The 24,003-nt window shown below is 42.0% G+C and overlaps 1 protein-coding gene across 1 annotated transcript in view; it reads right to left on the reverse strand.

Annotated features, from left to right (window-relative positions):
- The window catches only part of MAP1B (microtubule associated protein 1B), a 100,310-nt gene extending 77,072 nt beyond the window's left edge, over positions 1–23,238 (reverse strand). Inside the window, exons 1-2 of the mRNA XM_007974893.3 lie at positions 22,755–23,238; positions 14,684–14,785 (exon numbers count right to left, since the gene is read on the reverse strand). Coding sequence (XP_007973084.3) covers positions 14,684–14,785; positions 22,755–22,938 — 286 coding nt within the window. The 5' untranslated portion in view covers positions 22,939–23,238. The remainder of the gene's footprint in view (positions 1–14,683; positions 14,786–22,754) is intronic.
- Between the last annotated feature and the right edge of the window lie 765 nt (positions 23,239–24,003).

A 24,003-nucleotide genomic window follows, 5' to 3' on the forward strand; every position in this document is an offset into this window, starting at 1 on the left:
ACCTCAGATTTTCTGCCCCCAGTTCCATTCCTTAAGGGTTCTGTCCATGCAGTTTCAAGACACTGGCTCTTTACCAGAGCTTTGAGACCGCCAAGTCTCTGAAAAGTACTTCATAGATTTTGTAAATAAACACTTTACCACATCTTAATGTTTAAAGAAAATCTGCAACAAAGAAATCATTTGCAATACAGATAATTATAAAAATTGTGAGATTTCTTATGCAGTTTGTTTTTCAAACCTAAGAGCTAACTTTAGTTTCTCAAGCCCATGACACCTCATCACTCATTGTCATACACATACTAAGCCGACATGCCTGGCACTATTCTAAGGCTCTTTATCAAGGGCCATTAGCCTAAGACCTCCTTATTTCAATGGTTAAAAGATAATTGCATTCCTTTTTTCTTATGATTCAGTTGCCATTGGGAAAAAGCCATTTCTGAAAAGTTAGAATTCTGAAAGATTAAACAATGTATCCCTGTGATTAATTTAAGCTCTTTCGTCTTTTTGTTCATTTTTTTTTCACTTTTCTTCTTTTTAAATTGTAAGTTGGGATTTTTCATTTATTTTTTATTTATTTATTTATTTTTTTGTAACTAGCTTCAAATTTGTGATGAATTTGCTTACCAAGCATAGAAAATCCATTTGCTGGCTAAAGGACTCTAGCCAATAGAATTTCTATCTGATGACAGAATCATATTTCTAAATGACCCCTGGAGAGAGTTAATTTGCCAAACTATTTCATTTATATTTATACGCTGGAATGTTATTCCAAAGGCTCCAAATAGTCTCTGTTCTATGTTTAAAACAACAAAATAAAGATAAGGCATTGTCTAATAATTTGTATAACTAATACATAATGTAATGCTTCTTTAAGAAGCAGGCACTGATCTCATGTTAGATGTTTTAAAATAACCCCAAACCAGCATTATTTGTAGACCACAAGCCAGTGATTGGTGGCAGGGAGGACACAATAGGAAAAAGAAGAAGGAGAGAAGAAAAACAAGTGGGAAATAGGTGACTGCAGTAGAGAGGGGAAAACGCGTGAGGGATACCAAAGAGAAGACAAGGGAAGGAAAGGACATAAACCCAAAGAAAGTGTCAGTTTTTTCATCAACAGATATTTACTTGGACCCTTTTTTTTTTTTTTTTTTTTTTTTTGAGATGGAGTCTTGCTCTGTCACCCAGGCTGGAGTGCAGTGTCACAATCTCGGCTAACTGCAACCTCTGCCTCCTAGGTTCAAGCAATTTTCCTCCCTCAGCCTCCCGAATAGCTGGGACTACAGGTGCCTGCCACCACGGCCGGCTAATTTTTTGTGTTTTTAGTACAGACGGGGTTTCACCATGTTGGCCAGGCTGGTCTTGAACTCCTGATCTCAAGTGATCTGCCCACCTTGGCCTCCCAAAGTGCTGGGATTACAGGCATGAGCCACCATGCCTGGCCCTATTTACTTGGATCTTCTAATGCTTCTTAAAAAGGGAAATATATTTTGATATAATATAAAAACAAAGCCATACATATACACACACACACGTGCAATTACATATGTACATGTAAATGGCTACACAATTAGATAGACAACCTTGTCTCTTCCCAGGATCTAAAGATGTTCCAGATAAATCTTAAAGCACAAGTGATTAAGCCTTTAAAAATAATCCCACTTCTCATCTCTTTTACCTTTTGGTTGGATTTTGTGTTTATTAGCTTATTTGGATGGAGATGGTGCAATGGAGAAGGCAATTGTCTATTTTAAAAATCACGTTTTCAGCCAAATGCAGTAGCTCACACTGTAATCCCAGCACTTTGGGGGGCCAAGGCAGGAGGACTGCTTGAGGCCAGGAGATTGAGACTAGCGTGGGCAACACAGCAGGGCCCTGTCTCTACAAAAATTAAAAAATGAAAATACAAAATTAGCTGTTTGCCTTGGCATGTGCCTACAGCTCTAGCTACTTGAGAAGCTGAGGTGGGAAGATTACTGGAGCCCAGGAGTTCAAGGCTGCAGTGAACCATGACGGTGCCACTGCACTCCAGCCTGGGCGCAGAGTGAGACCCTGTCTCAAAAAATAAAATAAAATAAAAATTATGTTTTCATAGGCAAGGGGATACAGGAAGTAGAAAGAAAAAAATGGTTGGGACTTAGAGGTGGGTGCACCGCACTGTATGTACATAAGAACAGTGCAAATGCAGTGGGCTATTGCATATTTGCAAACTGAGATATTTCCTTCAAATAACCTAGAAGATTGCCATGGTCTCTTTTTTCACACTTTCTTTTTTCTCTGTAGCGGTTTTGAGTGATTTTTTTTTTAAACAATATCTGCAATCAATGACTCTTATTCAGAAGCACTATAACATCCAGGGATATTCCTTGTTCTATATTGAAGCACAATCATATTAGTATTGAGGACACCACCTCAAAATAAATAGTTTGCTCACTAATGTTTCAGTAATAAGAAATCGCTACTAATCCGCACACCCTCATGTTTACAGTATAATTACCAACAGGGTTCATCATGAGGACCCTGAGGCACAGGGAGATGATCTTCCTCCTGAGTCTTCCAAGGAAGATTCAATTCCAGTGTTCTGAGTTTGGGTTCCAAGTAGCTAGCAAGGTGTGCACTCATCTTGCCTGAATGTATGTCTCTTGGCCCATCTTTCAATAAAATGCCAGTATCTGCCTAAGGGGAACAATCTCTCTCTCTCTTTTTTTTTTTAAGCCTCTCTTTGAAAATATTATTCTATTTGGGTGGGAGAAGAAATAACAGATTTGTAAGTTCACGTCTTCTATAAATAATTTAAGTATATCTTGGGCTAATGTATAAATTGGGTTTAGGAAATTCTAAGTTAATTCTAGATAAATTTGAGGTGTTTGTATAAAAGAAATGACTGTATTATTGGATTCTACAACTTTGAAAAATAATAATCCCATAAGGGATTATTGGCAACTCTCAATTAGCTAGAATATTTGATTAACCAACATATATTACCTATAGAGATATTATCATTAATGTTGTTATTGTACATAAATTATTTCTTTCTGTTATTTTAGAATACTTGGTAAGGTTTGCTTTAAACGCATAATATCACACCTAGGTTTTTTAACTTTTTTTTTTTATCATACTTTAAGTTCTGGGATACATGTGCAGAATGCACAGGTTTGTTACACAGGTACACACGTGATATGGTGGTTTGTTGTACCCGTCAGACGCCTAGGTTTTAATGAGTGAATTAACGCTTTTTTGCAAATATGATCAAATTAGGGATGGAACAAATTGAAGTTTTTACCTTAAAGGTATTAAAAATCAATAGCCATTCATAAGATATAGTACCACGAAAATCACTTTTCCTACTGGATAATCATGACTTTCTGATAATGATTACCTGCATGTAAACTGTACACTGTCAGTAATAATTTGATTTGAAAATTGCTTCCTTCCCAAGGGTGTTCATATCTGCATGTACTAACTTGTTAAATTATGGTGTGCTAATTGATAGTTCACATGACAAGATATGCACGGTTGACCATGCTTATTAAAATGCAGGCCATCCGCAGTTAGCGATAACAAACAATGTGCCCGGGACTTTCAACAGTTAGCGATAACAAAGGATGTGCCTGGGACTTTTTTAACAGTTAGTGATAATAAACAATATGCCTGGGACTTTTAACACCCTCCACCGGCAGACAATCCCTAGAACTCTTGAGGTTCAATCTTCAGCCTCCTTCCAAAGATCTGTGAATAAGCAGCTAACCTGAGGCTCAGTGCAACACCAGACACCAACATGGAAATTCTCCTTTTAATGGGAAACATATGTAGCTATTTCCTATTTGGCAATGTGAAGATAAAACACCCATGAGTTGACTTTGGGGATAGTCTCTATGCAAGTGTTTGACATTATGCAAACATGATTAAGTTTTGTCTTGTTTGGTTTGTCTGTAAGGTAAAAACAGATGGGAAAAGCCAAGGGCCAAGATCCCCCAAAACTGAGAAATCAGCCTGCGTGTCATAGAGCTGTGCATCTTTCCTAAAATTAAGAATCCTCATGGATGGGACAGGCAGCTTTTTCTAAATGAAATTCTTTCATTGATAGTTTAAAGCCTGGATTAAAAGCCATCGTAAGCTGAATGAAGTAGGACAAGCTCCCATCTACATATGAGTGATGAGGCAATTTAGCAAAAATTCATAGAATAATGGAAAAGAAAAAAAACTGGAAGGGACTCAGCAATCATTTAATCCATTCTTTCCCAAATTGTGTTCTATAGGAATCTAGATCCATGGGAGAGAGTGGTGATAGAAGTGACTAGTCACTTAGGAAATGTATGGTTAGGAAATGTATGGTTAGACAAAATTGAACAAGTTTATGTACATATAATTTATGCCTCCTCAAAAAATTAGATTGAATATGTCACAGTTTTCAAATTTATGTCACCATGAAATCATTTTCCACTGACTATTAATGTTTTGCAGAACTACTGGCTGGCAGAACAAAGTTAAGATGACCTGATCTAGCCTAATCCCTTTACAGAAAAGGAAAAGACTGACAGTGACTTTCAGGTAGCACCATGGGCAACAATGGTCTCAGGTGTGGCCCAGAGCTGCCGCACTAGGTCAGGCTTCCTGGTCTCTCTGGAGAGGGAAGGGTCCTGGAAAGCAGCTTGCAATTGGTGTCCCCTCCCTGCCTCCCCCGACACAGGGACAGCTGAATCAGACACTCTCCAAAGTGCCCATTCTAGCCTCAGGGAGGTGAAACAATTACTTCACATTTATTTCCTTAAAATATTTCATTTTCACAATCTCTTCCCTAGTGACTTCAGAGTCTGCCAATGGACAATTTTCCAGCACTGAAAGATGAAGACAGCCTTGAAATTAAGCTTATACATCCAGGTCAGCAGTTTTGTTCTCACATGATTTCAGAAGGGTGAATTCTTAAATTATCAATTCTAACTCTTCATCATTGAATTAATGGGCTTAATCTAAAATGTAGCTCCAAACTAGGAAATATTTTAATTCAGGCTGGATTCAAAATTCCCTGATCACAAAGAGAATTCAGTGCACTAGGATCTGTTGCATTTATGCCCCAATTTGCATGGATAATATTATTTTAATGCTTTTTTATGCACATAGATTTTTTTAAAAAGCCTGAACAAACAGAATTTACAGAAGGACCTCCTTGAAAAATTCTCATTTGGCACTTATTATAGACTGGCTTGTTTCATTAGCTATCTTATTTCCATACTCAATTGTAAACAACTGAAGACAGGATTTACTTACAAGTCTTCTTATGGCCTACAGAGCTAGGAACTGAACTGTGTCTTGCTGCAGAAACATAAATATTTAATGACAGACTGGCTGATAATAGGACACCTTCTAAAAGGAGATACCATATAGAATGAAAGGATTGTCTCCTTTACAATAGATGTGAACATGATAAGGTGTTCTCTCTCTCTCCTCTCATGTATGCAAGCACACACACACAAACACATACGCACATTATAGTAAACTAACCACAAGGCACTTGAGACTCTTGTGGGGCTGCTGGAACTTCACGCCAAATGCCACTTTAGATTGAATTGCACCGCCAAAAACTCCTAGTATTTGAGCTGAGAAACTATCTGGAATTCTAGATAAAAGAGCAATTGCTACACCATCCCTAAACAGGCATCGAGCTCCATCAAAAAGAGGAAGAATTCTCTTAGGTAGTTTTCACATCTTTCACACATCAAAACTTCCAAGTGAGAGGTTTTTAAAAGGCACAAGAGACAACTGCTCAAAATGGCTCTGCACTAAGAAAGCATTGTTCACCTGGGTTCCAGAACTTATTTGATCTTTAATTTTATTGCAATAAGGATAACTTCTCCAAATGTGACATTCCCATTGATGGATACTTCAGGATACAAAAAGCCACATCTATGTAGAGCAGTGTTCCTGGGGTCGGGTGCACTAAAAACGTGTTGCTCCCTCAGGGGAATAGGTGTTCTTTCCTCGCACTATCCGTGTGAGATGCTAACAAGAAATCTGAATTTGAGCCACAATGCTCAACAGTGGCTTGTATACTCACAGTTCCTACTGAAAACCTGTTCTACTGAGAAACAAACAGCCAGATTAATGGTAAAGTGCATGTGTAGAGGACTTTCCTCTATGACAACAAAGACAGTCCTCAGGATGTTCATATTGCATCTTAACTCCTCCGGAATGCAAGGCAGAAATTTTGAGAGGCAACCTCGGCTTGAGCGTTTCAAATGAGGTGTGGTACAACTGCAGAGAGGAGCCACATTCAATAAACACTACCCGAGCTTTTCAATGTTCATTCCTAATTACATACACTTATTTTTAAATCATAGGTAGACACACTTGTTGCAGTTTCTATAAGTATCCATTTCACCAGTCCTGACTATAGGCAATCCTTTAACGTAGAAGAGTTTACTAAAATAACATTATTATTGTCTTGTATTTATGTTAATTTCTCCAGTCCCCGCAGCGCACTAAGTGCACTTCCCCAGAGTACCTCCTACTTTCTCACATTTCTCTCAAACCAAGGAAATCTGACTTCACATGCAATAGAAATTACCCTTAGATCACAGCCGAGAAAACAAAAGGGGTAAGCCCTGGAGTATGATGTTTGGGGATACTTGATCGTTGCCTAGGTAGCATTTAATTAGTCCTGGGTTGCAGCCGGGAGTGGGGTGCTGGTACCTGGGTAGCCTTTGTCATTGTGACTAAACCCATGATTGAACAATCAAAATGCAATGCTTATTATACTCTCCATTCTCACCCCTTTCTTCTTTAGGAATTAGACACATACACACACTGTCTCTCTTTCTCTCTCTCTTTCTCTGACATATATACACAGTTTGCAAATTAAGAGAACTCTCATGCTGGGCAGGGTGACTCACACCTGTAATCTCAACATTTTGAGAAGCGGGGGCAGGGGGATCACTTGAGGCCAGGAGTTCAAGACCAGACTGGGCAACAGAGCAAGACTCCTTCTGTACAAAATAATCAAAAAATTAGCTGGGCATAGTGGAAGGCTTGTAGTCCCAGCTATTTCAGAGGCTGAGACAAGAGAGTAGCTTCGTCCCAGGAGGCAGAGGCTGCAGTGAGCTATAATTGCACCCCTGCACTCCAGCCTGGATGACAGAGGGAGACCCTGTGTCAAAAACAAAAAGAGATTAAAAAAAAAAAAAAGAAACTCTCTTTCTTTGTTGAACAACACAGTGAATTTTAAAGCTGTGAATGATTTATTTTCCCAACAAAATATTATAAACAGTGGGAAATACTTCTTTCTTCCAAATATTCCCTTACAGTTGCTTTCTTGTTAATAAGCACTCAAAAACATTACTTGGCACTTTTAAAGTGATCTATTAGTTTATGCTTTATTCTTCATCTTCTACCATTATTTCTAGTACGCTACCATAAGCTAAACAAACTGCCCCGGAAGACCAAAAAGCAGGCAGAAAAAGCAAAGGGACTGTGCTTGCTTGATGGTTTGCTGCTGTTGTATACTTTTAAAAAAAAAACCTTTTTAAAAAAACTCTACTAACAAAAATCATGAGCTCTCTTTGGTCTCTAGAGATGAAGACAAAAGCAGTGACACTCAGCATGAGGTGCTGTCCTTGGTTAGCAGCTGTCGTGGAACGCACTTAGTTGGGTTTAATGGAGGGGTTATTGACATCTCCTAAAATGGCTCCTGGGCCCAGGCAGCCAATTTTCTGCTACCTTCCTGCCTATGCCTGTCTATGCTGAGTGGTTTCACCGTGCCCATTACGAACTGCGTGAGAGCCATTACAGTCAGCAGAGTAAAACATCCTTTCCACTCTTTAAAAAAAAAAAAAAAAGTGAGATGAATAGGTATTTCTACGGTGGTCTGAATGAGCCATTATTAACTACCCTGAGGAATGAGGAAGCCTGAACACGGCAGTGAAACGCCATTTTATTCCTTTCTGCTGGCCACACCTGCACCAAGGGAAAAAAGTCACCGTGTATGTGAGGATCTGGATATAAAGAATCCTGAAATTTGCAAGTTGACCAAGATGTAAAGCTCACAGGAATTATGCCTTATGCTGCGTACACTATAAAATTCTAATCTCCTTTCACTGCTACAAAAGGATGCAGGTGGGGTGACTGGACAGTCTGCTGCTCGGGTGGCAAAGTCTCAATGGGAACACTGGGGTGACAGCGGATAGCATGAGGAGCTGCCGATCACTCTGTCCCCTGCAACTGGGCCAGGAGGGCTCAGGGCATGGGGCAAGTGGGAGAAACGCTAGGGATTTGCATTAAATTGGGAGTCTCCTTCCCAGGCAGGCAGCAGTGACCTCAAGGAATATTAAACAGAGATCTGGTTACCTTAACGAAAATAATGCTCTCTGTTTGTCATTCTAACACACCATGATTCCTCCTATAACCTAGTATGATGTGCAATGAGGAAAGATGAGCAGAGCCTCATGGGCATGGGGACATGTACCTAGACCTGTGGGTGTGCGCAAACAACACAGAAAACATGAGGATAAAGAATTGGCTTTCCCTCTGAAATTGTAGGTTCCCTGAGGGTGAGTCAGCCCCTTGAATGTCACTGGAACATATATTTGTGTGCCTTATTGTTTAAAGGTTGGAGCAGGGCTGAAAACACATTCATTACTCCCTGTCATACAGCAGTTGATGTATTCTAGGCACATACAATTAAGCTATAATTCTACACACGACAGACTAAACATACAAGTCTAGACAGAGAAAGATGACTTAAAATATTCTTGGACCTTTTATAAGAGTATTTTCTCATTTTCTTATCACTCAACTGGTAAATATTAGTTGTAACCCGTGCCTCATTAATGTCAAAGGGAGAAGATTCGCATGACTGAAATTCAAAGGGCTGATTCTAATTCTCTATCAAAAACCAATCTCCAGGCAAGGTATTTTTAGCAATCACTCAGCACAAATCTAAAGATGCTCAACTGTGGTTTGTTTATCTTCTAAGAAAAAGGCATCAGTTCTTAAAACAAAACTGCCCATATACACCATCCATCACATTTGATGATGATTTTTGTGAATGTGATCTAGATGTTATAAAACTAGTGACAAAATGTAAATATATCAAGGTCTTACTGTGTATTCAGCTAAGAAAATAAACCACAAGAAATCTGTTTCTTAAACCTGGCAACGTCTGTAGTCACCTGTTGATTGGTGGGAGCAGAAGAGAAAAGCGAGCGTAGAACTGCGTGGAGGGAGTGACCATGGATGGGTTATCATAGCAAGAAAGCAGGCCAGCCCTCAGACTGTGCACAGGTTCCCTGACAGCCCTTGTGTGGGCACCCACAGGACCGTTTTGCAAATGGTCTCTAACCCCCGTCTCAGGCTCTGCTTTACCAGACAGCACTTTAAAGCATTGCTGGCTTTTTGCTCTCAAGCCTAAAGGACCTTAGAAGCTCAGTCATAGAATGTTACCACCCTTTACACATCAGCAGCAGCTCTGTGCCTTCTGAGAATGCTGAAAGCAATCATTTCTCTGAGAAACATCTTGAATACCAATTTAAAATTCCTACGAAAAGGAAACCAGTCAAAAATCAATACCCAGCATTTCCCACAGATAATAACAATCACCAAATATACAAGTCAAATAGATTCTCCACAAGGGAGACAGCACTTGTTCACATTTGTTTCCATGTAACAAGCCCTGTCTTAAGAGCTTTACACACTTTAATTCATTTGATCTGCATCAAAACTATGAGGTGGGGCCGGGCGCAGTGGCTCATGCCTGTAAACCCAACACTTTGGGAGGCCGAGGCGGGCAGATCACGAGGTCAGGAGATCGAGAACATCCTGGCTAACACAGTGAAACCCTGTCTCTATTAAAAATACAAAAAAAAATTAGCCAGGCGTGGTGGCGGGTGCCTGTAGTCCCAGCTACTAGGGAGGCTGAGGGAGGAAAATGGCGTGAACCTGGGAGGCGGAGCTTGCAGTGAGCCCAGATTGTGCCACTGCACTCCAGCCTGGGTGACACAGCGAGACTCCATCTCAAAAAAAAAAAAAAAAAAAAAAAAGAAGAAAGAAAGAAAAAAAAAAAGCTATGAGGTGGAAGTTTTCATCCTTGTTTTAGGTAACTTGTCCAAGATGACACAGCAAATAAACCACGGGGTTATGATCAAATAAGGTAGTTTGACTCCAGAATCTGCACTCTTCATCATTATGCTAGGCTGCCGCTGGTGAGGAGTCAGATGATCAAAATGTTTTAATTATTTCAATAGGTAGATAAAAGTGGCAAAATGATGGGAAAAAATAAAAATTGAAACTGATTTTCAGTCTGATGTCACTTGTCCTGGGAATAGCGTTTATCTGTTTGCTTGTTTTGAAATGGTGTCTGTCTACTACAGGTAATTGTGGGGTACTTCTTACAACCCCTGGGAGATATCCTTCTTTACTACTATACATAGACAGTCCTAAAGTCAAATTTGGGAAAGAAGCAAATGGCAATGGAAAATGAAATAAACCCTGTACAGCATGGTAAGTCTAGCTTTCCTTCTGTGGTCCAAGATGATTCTCATCCAATATGATTAGGGTACAAAAAACATATGATATAATAGGTAAATCAAAATTTTATGATAGTATTTAAAATCATAAATATAAAGAAATATAAGACCGTTGTTCTGGCCTGGCACAGTGGCTCACACCTATAATCCCAGCAGTTTGGGAGGCCAAGGCAGATACATCGCTTGAGCTCAGGAGTTTCAGACCAGCCTGGGCAACATGGGGAAATCCAATCTCTACAAAACATACAAAAAATTAACTGGCTGTGATGGTGCACACCTATGGTCCCAGCTACTCGGGAGGCTGAGGTGGAGGGATCACTTGAGCACAGCAGGTTGAGGTTGCAGTGCATTAAGACTGCACCACTGCACTTCAGCCTGGGCGATGACATAGCTAAGACTGTTTCAAAACAACAACAAAAGACTGTTGCTCTATTTTGAAAAGACTCAACTACTAAACTTTCCTTTGAGTGTAAGATTAGAGAGTGTTCATAAAAGAACACCTAACCTTTTCTTTCAAGATGACTGTTCTCACTTGAGCCAGCTTAGATGTGGCCAGGAATGGCTTTACATCAAGGCAAATCAGCAGAGACCTGCCCTGGGCATGCAGCAAATGTTTGTTGAGTGATCTTTAGGCAAGGCAATGCTGCAAGAGTAAGGCAAAGTAATAGTAAGATGAACCCAGTGACTGACCACTCCAAGAATTACAGTATGCCAGATTGGACAGGGCTTAAAGATCACAGGACTAACATTCTTGGAAACTAAGGCACCCACCACCCACCTTGTGTAGAGAAAGCACTCATATTCCAGATTCCTGCTCAAAGGATATTATTCAAGATGACTAAGTCTTTCAGAGTGGTCTTGAGTGAGACCTACAATCCTGAAGAAATAGTCAAATCAAATCTCAAAACCATATTTAAAAACTAGTATAAGGGGTAAACTAGTACAAAGGAATCAATCTTGTGCCATTTGCACAATCTGTTAGCTGCAATGTGAGGCTATCTTCAGTCTTTACAAGTGATCTCTAACTATTAAAAAACAACAAAAGCTATCACAACCAACAGGAATGTAAGACAGATATATGGGTGACCTGAGCCCTTTACTTATGTCATAGAAAGCAATAAATATTTAACTATAACTCTGCTGGCCTGAAAACAAAACAAAACCGTGGCTCGGCATTGTGACTCATGCCTATAATCCTAGCACTTTGGGAGGCCAAGGCAGGTGGACTGCTAGAGCCGAGGAGTTTAAGACCAGCCTGGGCAACATAGTGAGATCCCGTCTCTGTGTTTCTTTAAACCCAAACCCCCCAAAAATCTATTAGAAGCCTGTATTTGATGCAGGGGGCTAGATTTTATGTTGGTCTGTATACGATTGTTAAATGCCTTCTCCTCTCACAAGACTATAAGTGTAATAAAGGTAATGACTCTATTTGTTTTGTTCTTCACAGTGTCCTCGCTCACCAAGCACCCTATAATGCCTGGTATATTATAGGCGCTATTTAACAATGTTTTATCTGGCTGAAAACTGGCTCTATTTTTTTTAGGGGATCCATCCTTCATCTTGCTCCTTAAGTTAATTTAAGATTCTTGAAATTAGGCAGGTGTGGTGGCATGCACCTATAATCCCAGCTACTTGGGAGGCTGAGGTGGGAGGGTCGTTTGAGCCCAGGAGTGTGAGAGCAGCCTGGGCAACATAGTGAAAGATTATTGAAACTCTAAAGGAAAAGGTTCTGCTAATTCCATTTCAGGGGAACTGAAGTACATGAGTTAGCTTTCACATTATTTCAAGTGAGAGAGGAAGAGACCACTAGACTTGGACTTACTTAAAAACAGACTTCAAATTTTCCCATAAAACCTTTCCAGTTTGTTCAGGAAAAGCTAAAGGCTTCGCTGGGCCCAGTCCAGTGATTATCCTGTGATCTCCACGTCTTCTTATCCTCTAACATCTCTTCTCTTTAAAACACACTTATCTGAAACTGAATCTGACATGTGTTTTTATCACCTTACAGTCTTGGTTGGAAATCTTTATGCTCCCCACACAGAAGCATTACTATAATGGCTCTATTCTAGATGCTTAATTCCCAGAGGGGAGCTTTGGCCTGTGCAGTGTACTCATAGGCTTGAGAGGGAAAGTCATAATATTAGTCCTTTCTAGCGTTGGCAAGAATGGTAAAGATGCTGTGTTTCCAAAGGTCAATCTCCAAACACAGCATGTAGCATAACACTATAAAACTCGGTAGGTAGCCAATCCTTACTGAAGGTGATAGCAGGAGAAAGGAGAGGAGAACAGTTTGGGGGAACTTGATCTTCCTACTCCACAAGAGCAATGCTAGGTCTCGGGTCTAGAAATGGTTAATTCTCCAGCAATGCTTGCAGCCTTTCATTTTGCAATATGCAGTTGTCACTCTATAAAGTCAATCCAAACATGAATGAACACAATGAGAACCACATGACTTGTACACCAAAAAAAAAAGTAGTCTTACAAACAATCCTTGTAAGAAAGCCAGAACAACCTACAGAGAAAAAATAAAAGCTTGTAGTTTTTACATTTTGAAATAATCATACTTGTTGGAAAACAGCACTTCCCTTATTTTTTTGTGAGATGGTTTTAAAAGATATGGAGATATTTCAAGATGAAAATACAATAAAATAACAACAAGAGAAACAACCTTATACGGTACCTTTCCTGCAGCAAATCATATGCTGTCTGACAGTTTCTGGACTCCTTTTTTCTCAAAGCAAAGTTACTTAAAAACGGATTTTTCATGTGGCTTTGCAGCAAGTTTAACTTTTAATAAACCATTTCTTGCTAAGCTTTTCTTAGCACATTTACTCAATTCCATACTTGAAAGCTACAATGCATTTCAATAACTGAAATGCATGGGATATTATTCTAATATTAAACTCAAAAGGAAGAACCGAGACAGTCCTGTGGGCATATTACTGCGGCCAAACGTGATTCATGAAGGCACTGATACTCTATATAAGTGGTTTCAAATATAAATGTATACAAGACTAATGGAATATTATCTAACCAGTCAAAATAGGCTGAACCTCATTCCTGATGCTATATCAATGCCAATAAAATTAGGAGTCACATAACAAAAGCATATGGACAGAAAATAGCTTTCTCTTATGTAAAATTCAAGTGATGGTCAAGAAGTAAGATGCAATACAGTATTTCTGATGGGTCAATGGCAAAGGTCTAGAGAAATATATTCCAGGTTTGGAGTCTTTATGGGCCAGAAACTCTGTCTCATAATTCCCAAATGTGACCAAATGGGAGGAATATAGGTTATTGCTCACAAGAAGATGACGAGATGGGTCAGCATGAATATATCCCCAGCGCCAGAGGCATGGGTCAGAGCAGAGCCCCAGGGAGGTGGCTGCTTAGTGGGAACATCTTCACATATGACAAATTTTTGCATCCTTACCTTGAATTATTCTTTGGTATTCTTTTTCATCTCTGAAAAAAAGGCTATTTTAACAGCAGTTTGTAATATGAGATTCTTTTACCCACACTAAGAAAGATAAGTGGTAATGCAATGGCAGGTGATAATGCAATTATGAAATGATGATGTATATTTCATTTTGAAATGTAGTATACGTTTCCTTTTTCTTTTGCAGGAAGACAGTTCTGGGATCCTAGGAGCATTCAATTTGTATTCATAATTTCATTTGAGTAAGATTAACATTTAACATTAAATAGTTTGTAGTCCCTTGAGCTCAGAGTACAGTTGAGATACACACACACACACACACTCTACTATCTCTCACTCTCTCTTCTCTCTCTTTCTCAAGCCCTGGATATCAATTCAAAATTGGAAAATATATATAAAATATATATTGTATGTGTGTGTATGTGTGTATATATCTATGTATGTGTGTGTATGTATATATATTTTATATGTGTATTTTATATATATACATACACACACACACAACCCTAGAACTTAAAAACTCTTTAAGAATCCACACAATAGATACCCACACAGCGATAACCTAGAGAGACTTCCTTAACTGTGGCTGCTGGTAACCCAGTTGATAATAACAAATACAAAGTATCCTTTTAGCAATAAGAGAGTCTTTTTGCTGCCCCAGACAAAGCTTTCCAGCTTGCTCCTTGTCCTTTGGAATTCTAGGCTGACCAACACTGAGCGGAAGCCTCACCTGGGACTTCAGGAGAGAATCTTGCAGAGTGTCGAGATACAAAAAGTTTGAGTTCTTGGTCCAAGTTGCATTCAATCAGGTTTGTGTCCCATGATCGGATTCCTAGGGAGGGAAAGAGAATTGAGAGACTTCCAGTTAGTCATTTCAGAGTGGTTTGGACAACATCACTGTAACATTTCTCAGGCTTTCAGGGAGGATGTGGGAACTCCTTTTCTGAAGAGCTCGGTAGCTTAGCAGTGGATGCCCACAAAATGGGAGGGCCAGGGAGGTCTCTCCACCAGGCCACAAGGGAGGGATAATTAGCAGTGTGGACTGAACTTCTGCCCCTCATAAAATGTAAATACACCTCTTCTGGAAGAGTCAAAGAAAACAGTTATTAGGAAAATGACAGGCTGTACTCCAGGGAGGGGCTAGAAAGGGCAGGAAGAAGGTTAGTTCTTAAGAGGCTAAGAGGCCAACAGACTAACTCTAGCTTGTAGACAGACTATCTCCACTTGTAGGTGGCGAGAAAATGTAGAATGAAGGCGAAGAAAATATATGGGGGCTGCCATTCAAGCACAGGCCTTTGTTTCTAAAATGATGGTAGTATACACGTATAATTTCTTTCCTTTACCTATCCCGTTTTTGATTTTGGTTTATCAAGCCCTGGATATTAATCCAAGATTTGTGTGATCTTTGATAAACAGGGTGGATCCACTCAGTCTTCGAGAGTTGGCCTGTCTGTCCTTCCAGGCATTTTTCTGTTACCTGAGTAGCTTGGCAGGCAGCTCTTTTATTCACAATTGTTCTTTGTATTCAATTTTCTTATCCAGAGGCAAAGAAAAATGACAACTTTTTATACTTTATAAAACATTTATGAAGTTGGGGGCAAGAATCAGCTGTTCCTACAAAAGTTCAAACTTCCTTTCCCTAGGCTGAAAGGAATATCTGGGGTGAGAGGAACAGGAGGGCAAGAGGCGGGATGAGGGCAGCTTCCTGTGCTCATGCCCTACTCTCTAGCCTCTTCCTTCATCCTCCCGCTGTCCTCCTCTCTCCTGCCATCCCAAAGGGGTGGCCCAGAGGGAAACCCAGACAGCATCATAGAAGGGAGGTCTGGAGAGTAAGCCAGGGAAAGTTGGGGAACCCCAGAACTCTGGGGGTGTGTGTGTGTGTGTGTGTATGTGTGTGTGTGTGTTACATGTTTACATATTATATATTAGATTTTTCCTAACAGATTACTCATGGTGGCGCCAGTGTGTGGTATCCATCATTGTACCTTTGTATAGAGCATTCTCAATAGTCAGGAACAAATCTCTAGAACAACAAACATTTATTGTCTACCTCCTAAAGGTAAGGGCTTGAACCTCTAGGTATAACACAGCAGGTGAACTATCTCTAAATTAACACCCAGTCATTTAATCATTTTTGTTGGACATTAGTCATGTATATAGACTTGGGGGAATAAATAGCAGTGTGTTACTTAAATACACACTGGATCCTTAAGACATATTTGTATTTACCCTAGGTTATGTTGTATTCAGTCTTCCTATCCTGTAAAGAATCAAGGTGGATTATACATATATATTACAAAAAAAAAAAAAAAAAGATTCTGGAAACTCAGTTCACTGCACATCTAAAATATTTTTAGATGACACACCACAGGCCCTTTCAACCATGAGGAATATTTTCAAATAGATGTGTGTCCACTAAATAAAGGCAGAAATTTCTCATATGATCAATGGGAAGAATTCAGGTGTGGAAGAGTTAACATGCTTAAGGAGAGGTTAAATTATAAGGGAGAATTTTATGGCTCTCCCTGGAAACATTAATAGCCTCAGTTTGCATTTGGGCTAATGGAGTATTTAAATTTTAACAAGAAAGGCATGTTGAGATTTCACAGATCTTTTTAGTGCAGACATGATAAATGGGTTCTTTCTGTTTCACAGAGAGCCTGACAGGTTGAGAGGTCTGAATTCATTAGAATATTTTACTTCAACATAAACACTATATACTGGTCTAGTGCAAAAAAATTGAATTCCTGTCTGAGCTACTTAATTGGTATTGTTGACTGAATTCTCTGTGTTCCAGCTCTGAGCTCCACTTTGTCTTCTACCCTGTCAAGCCGGGTCAATAAGTTAATAATGAGACATATGCATTTAAATTAAATTCATACAATTTTTCTGTCTTTGTTCTAAGTAATATCTAAATTGGTACATTATTTGAATGACTTCATCCAAGGTTATCTGCAGACTTGCTCTTACATTGTTACTTGCCATCTTCCCTTGGCTTCAGTTAACTTGTCATGACACACACAATTAAATGTTTGCTTTATATTTTCATACACATTTTATTTTTGATATATTTGTAATTTAGCAATAGAAAAAGTACTAAATGATAAATCCACTTAGTAATTTTTAAATTACACTAGTAAATGGCTGATAAAAATATTTCTCATTTTGACACTCCCAATGAAACTAAAAATGTAGGGTTCTTTTTTCAAGAGAGCAATTTCCACCCAAATTGTTTCTTAGCAATGCACAACCACTACTACCACTTATAAAATAAAGGTTACGATGGATTTGCCAGCTACTTTAGTTGGAAAGGAAAATTTTGGAATCAGGCCACTTTCCATACCAATTTTAGAAATAAAATAATTTGTAATTACTTTGTATCTCCTGCTGGATAATATTGGTAAAGGCAAAGAGTAGTTGTCAACGAAGGCTCATATTGCATTTAGTAGGTTTATGTAGCTCCCCTTTGTGCCTAACAAGGAGCCAACAGCGAGCCCTCTAAAGTTCATAGGACAGAAAATTATCTTTGGCCCTTCCCATTTTCTCCCCTCTCTGAATCTGGCTGGAGGGCATCCTAGGGCGTTGGTGAAGAGGTTCTGAAGAGGCTTTCAGAAGCAGGTCATCCTGGCCTCTGTTGGAGAGGAGGGAAGCCCTCTTTCTGATTTCACCCCAATATGCCCCAAGTCAAGCTCTTCCCAGAGGCTTTGTTTCTCCAGCATTCTAAGACTGTACCCCTTCTGGGCTTACCCAGGTGGGGACAGAATAACTCCAGGCAGGTGGAGGCAGTGAACTCCATTCTTTCAATGTCTGGAGCCAAAAGGCATCCGTCATCTCTGAGAACAATCTGGGCCTGCTCTGTGGCTATTGCCTAGCCCTGAAAGTGAGCTCCTTGGGACCAGGGAGCAACAAAAGATCTTTCCTTCTCAGTTCTCTGACCCCAGGTGGTAGCAGTGCACACAAGGGAGGCTAACATGCACATGATATACACAGATGAGAAAAGGAGAAAAGAATAGGTTATGGGGCAGGGAGGCAGGGAGGGGTCATCACAGAACAAGTCAGGGTAAAAAATGAGTAACAGTCAGGTACTCTTGGTGTATCTAGGCTAGATTGCTCTAAGTTTACCAATCATGTAAGCATTTTGCGGGATTGTTTAATGAAACCAACAATTTTAAAAAGCACTTCCCATTTAAAGGCTAAAATTCATATTTCTAAAGGTGACAGTGGATTGAGGAAAGCAAAATGAAATGACTATGTATTGCGTGTTGATGGCACGTGGGTTCTATCTGACAGTTACTTGGGCCCTTGGCAAGTTGATTTTCCTTCATGGGCTTTAGTTGCTCCCTCTGAAAAACAGGCTTTTGGATATTTTTTCCAAGTACCTAAATGATTAACCTACAATCATAAGATTACATTTGCAAAACTATGCTAAAAGTGGTCTGAAATCAGATTGAAATCATAAACCACATAAATAAACTAAAGGAAATGCTACATTTAGGAATGCTTTCTTTCTCAGAGGAAAAAAATTCTTATTTTTTTCCCTTGAACTCATCTTTAATTTGCTCTTTTTTCTTTTTTTAAAGCCAGCAACTTGATGTTCATAACATATGTATGTAATGAAGATATATCTTACATACAGAGCTCATAGTTTCAAAGCATTGATAATAAATAATTTAGGTCCAAGATAACATCTTACAATAGAAGCAAATGAGAAGTGACTTATAATTATTTGCTTGTCTAAAAAGTTAGAACTCATTTTTTTAAAGTAAGCCCTCAGAAAAGGTGAACAATTTAATGACCTTAAATTTGGGGACTGGCTTGTTTTTCAGCATGGATCACAGAGCCCGTCGTAGATAACACCAATTAAGCAGTACGAGCAGAAATCCATCTGTCTTTGAATTTGAAAAGTATAAAGGCAAATACAGTAAATTTAAGACTCTCTAACATTTAATTCTCACCACATATGGTATTGGTTTCTTATTTCCCCTGCTAAAAGAAAAGGAAAACTAAAACCCAAATCTTTCCTGGGTTTTAAATTCTCTTACCATCTTAGACTGAACACATTCAACTAAGTGACATCAGAATGTTACAATGTAATCAGCTAAACTTTTATCTAAAAATGCAGAGCAGTGGATGTTACATTCATCTATCTTTTTTGGAACAAATCTTGCTGATTCCCAATGTTAACTAAAGGAAAAGTTACAATCTAACGGTAATTGAAAACATTAAACAGACATGTAGTATTCCTTATATGTTTTAGTTTCTTAAAAAATAAAATGAAACAATGAAAACTTTCACAAGGTTCTACAATTCAGTTTGCAAGGCATGGATGTATGTACTCTATGTATTAAAATAAAACCAAGAAGCAGGACTTTGCTGAAAATGAGAACCACTAGCTAAATCCATGCTGGGGGGCTAATTAGGGAGGAGAAAAAGGAGGTGCCAAAGAGTAGTAGTTGGTGGTAGCGAAAACGATTTGAAATAAAGTCCTGCATAACTAAATAAATGAAGCTAGCCTAGTCGGAGGAAACACTATTGTTCCAAACTCTGGAGGAGACAAGTCCAAAGCCTTCATTATGCTTTCCGAATATAGTTGAGAAAACAAGAGGGACCATCTCTCTTCCCTGGATTCAAGAAGCATTTACGAAGCATCCACACTGGGACGTTCCAGGCCTGTTGATTTACTGCATTACCACCATGTCTTTACAGATTTATAGATTATTTTCTAGGCTTCCCAGAGAGCCCTCAGTAATCAGATGGCAAGAATCCAAGTCACCAGGGTCTCCAAACCCAGACTCTCAGTTAAGGCAGGAGGGGAAATAGGAAGAAAGAGTAACAGATGAAGAACTGCTTTCCCAGCCTGCAACACACAATCATCAGAGCTGGCTCCCCTGGAGTAGCTCCATCTTGCTTCACACAACGCGGCCCAAAGGCACCAAGCAAAAACAGCAGTGGCCTCTGGAGGAGGCCCAGCTGAGACCTGGCGGCTGAAGCAGCAGCTTGTCGTGTACAGGAAAACAGGACCAGCCTGCTCTGTTGCTAAGTCATCTCAGACTGTCTGAAAAGCTATGGGAGCAGGATTTTCACTTAGCACTGCAAGGGCCTGCATCTTGAGCTGCAGCCAAGACCCCAGGACGCAGGAGAGCCATCTCTTTACACTGCTAGAAATGGCTCTGCTCACTCACTTGGTTGATTCTTAATGGGATCAATACAGTCATTTCGGAGTTCCATGCAAAAGCCTGACCAAATTAGGGAATTAAAAATCAGGAAGCCATGATGATTATTGCAAAGGGAACACAAGGGGGCTTCTGGGGTTCCAGTAATGTCTGTTTCTTGATCTGGGTAACCCAGGCGTGTCCGTTTTGTGAAAATTCGTTGAGCTGCTCATCTCTGATTTGCGCCCTTTCCTCTCTATATAATACTTCAATCGAATTTTTAAAAAAATTAATGTCAAAAAGACAAATCTGAATTTTGTTACTAAGTGCTAGTAGTGTAAAAACGGATAAAGGCAGGGAGTCCTACTTCATGGCAGTACATGGATGCGTCTGTTTTCTCCGTAAACAGATGCAGCTTGAATAAACCCTCTGAGGAGTAGGCACCGAAAGGATGATCAGCTGAGTAACAAAGCAGGAAGATAATTACAGTCCGAAGGTGACTGCGGAACCGTCTCCCAGCATGGGGCGCTGCCCACAAGTGGATGGCCATACAAAGGCAAGCCCTGAAAACTGTTGTGCTGAAACCTTCCTCCCATCATGGGATGTTAGCCCACCCTGCACTAACATCATGACAGGGTCAGAAAACAGTGACGCTGCAGCACTGGTACTTCTGTCACTTATGAGTGCTGTGACCTTGAGCCGGTTCTCTTACCCTTCTCGCCTCTATGGGCCCCCAGCTCTAAAACGGGGTTCGTGATCCTTCTCCTAGCACCACCACATCGAATGGTTATGAAGATTTTGTAGATAGAAAAGCACCTCCTAATATATTCCTATTTCCCATAAGTGCCACTTACAAATAATTTTTTAAAGAAAAAAATCCAGTCATTGATTCCCACAATAGCCACACCCAAAATCAGTTGAGTGTAAAATTTTTCAAGGAGAAAATTGTGCAAATAAACTAGGAATAGATTAGACCAAAGGCCTACAGTCTGAAAATAAAGGGTTATTGAGATGCTCAAATAAGACATTTCACTATTGAAATATCTCTTGTTCTTGAATTTTTTGAAATAAAATACCATGACTTTCTGCTCACATTTTTTTTCTTTTTCTTTTTTCTTTCTTTTTTTTTTTTTAAGCTGAAAGGGAAAAATCAAGTGCTTTAAAGTTAAACAAAAGAACCAGGTCCGCAACTCCAGTCCCCACCCTGCAGCCTTTTGTTCTGGGGACAAGTGGCCGTTTCCAACTGCAGAGGCAGATGACAAGCATTTATTTTTTCATCTAAAACAAGGTTTTCCTTTCGTCTTTTATTGGGGAGGGGGAGCGGGGAACGAGGGCTCTGTGAACGCCCTTTGTCCGCCTCGGGCTGCCGTAGAGACCGCAGTGCGGACTGCACCACGCCCACCAACCGGTGTCTCCCGGAGAAACGCTTCAGCACCACCCCAGGAGAATAGAGCGCGGGCTGGGGCTGCGGAGAGACCCGGCGACCTCTGTCAGGGGCGAGGGGAGGGCTGGGACGCCGGGGATAAAGGGAAAGGCAGAGACCAGAGCTGCCCACCCAGGGACTCCCGGCGCAACAAAGCCAGGCAAACTGAGAGGTGGGGGCGCGCGGCCCCCGCCAGCCCGAGGCCCGGGCGGAGCGCACGCCCAGTCAGCCGTGCCCGACGGGGGCGCCGCAGTGTGGGGGGGCGGGTGCGGCGGGCGGTCCGGGGGCACTGCGGCAGCTCGGGTGGGGCTGGGGGCGGGTCTCTCTCTGCGCCCGAGGCTGTGCCCGCCGGACCCTCACGGCCCCGCCCAGGGTATCCGGCGTACCGCTATTCGGCCTCCGCAGAGCGCGCCACTGGTGCGCGCACCGGGCAAGGAGCTGACCCTACCCGCTGACGTCTCCCCCACCGACCCCCTTCAAGCTACCACTCCCGGGGCTAGGACTTCTAAAAGCAGCAGCCCCACCCCACAACTTGGGGTCCATTGTCCTTTCTGAGAGCTGCAGCCAAGGCCCCAGGGGCGGTAGCGAGGCGGGCTCTGTCTGGTGGCGAAGCGCAGGCGGTTCTGCATCCCAGCATCTGGGCGGGGGGGCGGGGGGGAGCGGGCGTGGCCCTAGGACTAGCCTAGTCATTCTGAGGAAAGAAAGGATCGGGATGTTTGAAATCAGAAAAGGCGTTTCTCAGGGGCTGAGTTAGCTGTGTTGAGGCTGAATCTCACGCGGGCCCTGGCACATGGGGCTTCGGCCCCAGGTCTGCAGTGGGGGGTCCCAGCCTTTTCCTGAGGCCAGAAGGGGACGGAAAGGAGTGGTTGCATCAGGTCTCCCCCACCCTTCTGCCTCCTGCGGTTGCGGCTTTATTGTGGCCTCTGCTCCCCTGACACCTGCATTTCACTTAGCGGGAGAGGCGGTGGCCAACTCAGCAGAGGCTGCGGACCCAGCGTGGTGACAGATCCCTCAAGGTTACTGGAGACTCTCCCTCTGGGTCTCATATCTAATAATTCGGATTATTCTTAATTAGCCCAGAAAAGAGTATGGACCAAGTATGAGAGGTGGCGGGGAGAGGCATGGGTGCGGGGCGCGCGGGAGGTGCGCGGTGGCCGTCGCGCCCTGGGTGGGGTCGTGTTTGCGCGTCTCCCAGCGCGCGTCCCTGGGGGCGCGGGGCCACTTACCGAGCTCTATGTTGCCGATGGCGCGCCGCAGGTGCTCCTCGGTCACGATCTCGCCGACGACCACCAGCAAGTAGAACTTGCTGTCAAGGAAGCGGTGCGACAGGCTGGGCGAGGTGGATGCCGCCGGGTTGGCGATGCTGCCGGACGGCTCCGGCTCGGTGGCTTCCACCACCACGGTCGCCATCCTGCCGGCTGCTGTGCCTGGGCGAAGTGTCTCGCTCCGGCCGCTCCTCTCCTCTGCGGCAGGAGAAAGGATTATCTCCGAAGGTGCTGTCTCTGCTCCGCCCCCTGCGTCCCCCCTCCTCTGGCGCCGCGCGCCGCCTCCCCCTCCGCCCTCTCCTAGCGCCGCGGAGAGTGCGCGGCGGAGAGGAGCGGGGAGTGAGAGAGGGCGGGGAGGCGGCGCTGCTTTTATATGGAGACTAGGCAGGGAGCCGGGGAGGAGGAGGAAGAGGAGGAGGAAAGGACCACCCGGCACATCCTCACGCGGTGGCTGCCTCCGCTCTTCCAGCCGTTGGCCCGAGGCTGATGTCATCTGCAGCAAATCATCTCGCCCGCGGCCCGGAAGCTGGAGGGAAGAGGTGTGCGGACAATGGTCGGGGCAGGGCCGTGAGCCAAGGGGCTTGGGAGCCCGCTGAGCTCCTGCTGCAGCCTCGAAGGGGGAAGACGCTCTCAACCTACACCACCCACCACGTACACACCCACTGCCCACTCCTCACCCTCACCCTGTCTGTGCATGGGACTGGAATGAGTTTCCATTTTCATAGTGGGGTCTTTCTGTTATCCGAGTTGCACTAGTCAGGCCTCTGGTTTGTGTGCCGTCTATGATGTAGCCAGGTTCTCAGGAACTGGGATAGCCACAGTGGGCAGATGCGGGGCTGTGAGTACCCCGCCTAGGAAGGTGGAACCTGTCTTTTCTTTGACCTTGTGGCTTTAAGAAGACAATTTACTGATATTTACCAATGTCAGTATTTACTACCTTCACTTAAAGAATACATCAAAAATGCAAAACTTAAGCCTACTATTATTCAGGCCTTGGATTCTACTCTAGCAGGGCCAAGGGTGAAAAAGTACTGGCTCATGGTGCTCATGGGAAATGAGAGAAATGTAGATGTATTATATTAGATACCGATTTCTTTCCTTAATATGCTGAACAGATAGTATCAGTAATAACAAAGAATAAAAAGATACTGTCTCTACTCAGCAGGGTTACCGTGACTATAATGTACTTTTCAGTTCCTTGGGGAACACA

Source organism: Chlorocebus sabaeus, chromosome 4 (genome assembly GCF_047675955.1).
Source record: "Chlorocebus sabaeus isolate Y175 chromosome 4, mChlSab1.0.hap1, whole genome shotgun sequence".
Taxonomy (NCBI): Eukaryota; Metazoa; Chordata; class Mammalia; order Primates; family Cercopithecidae; genus Chlorocebus; species Chlorocebus sabaeus.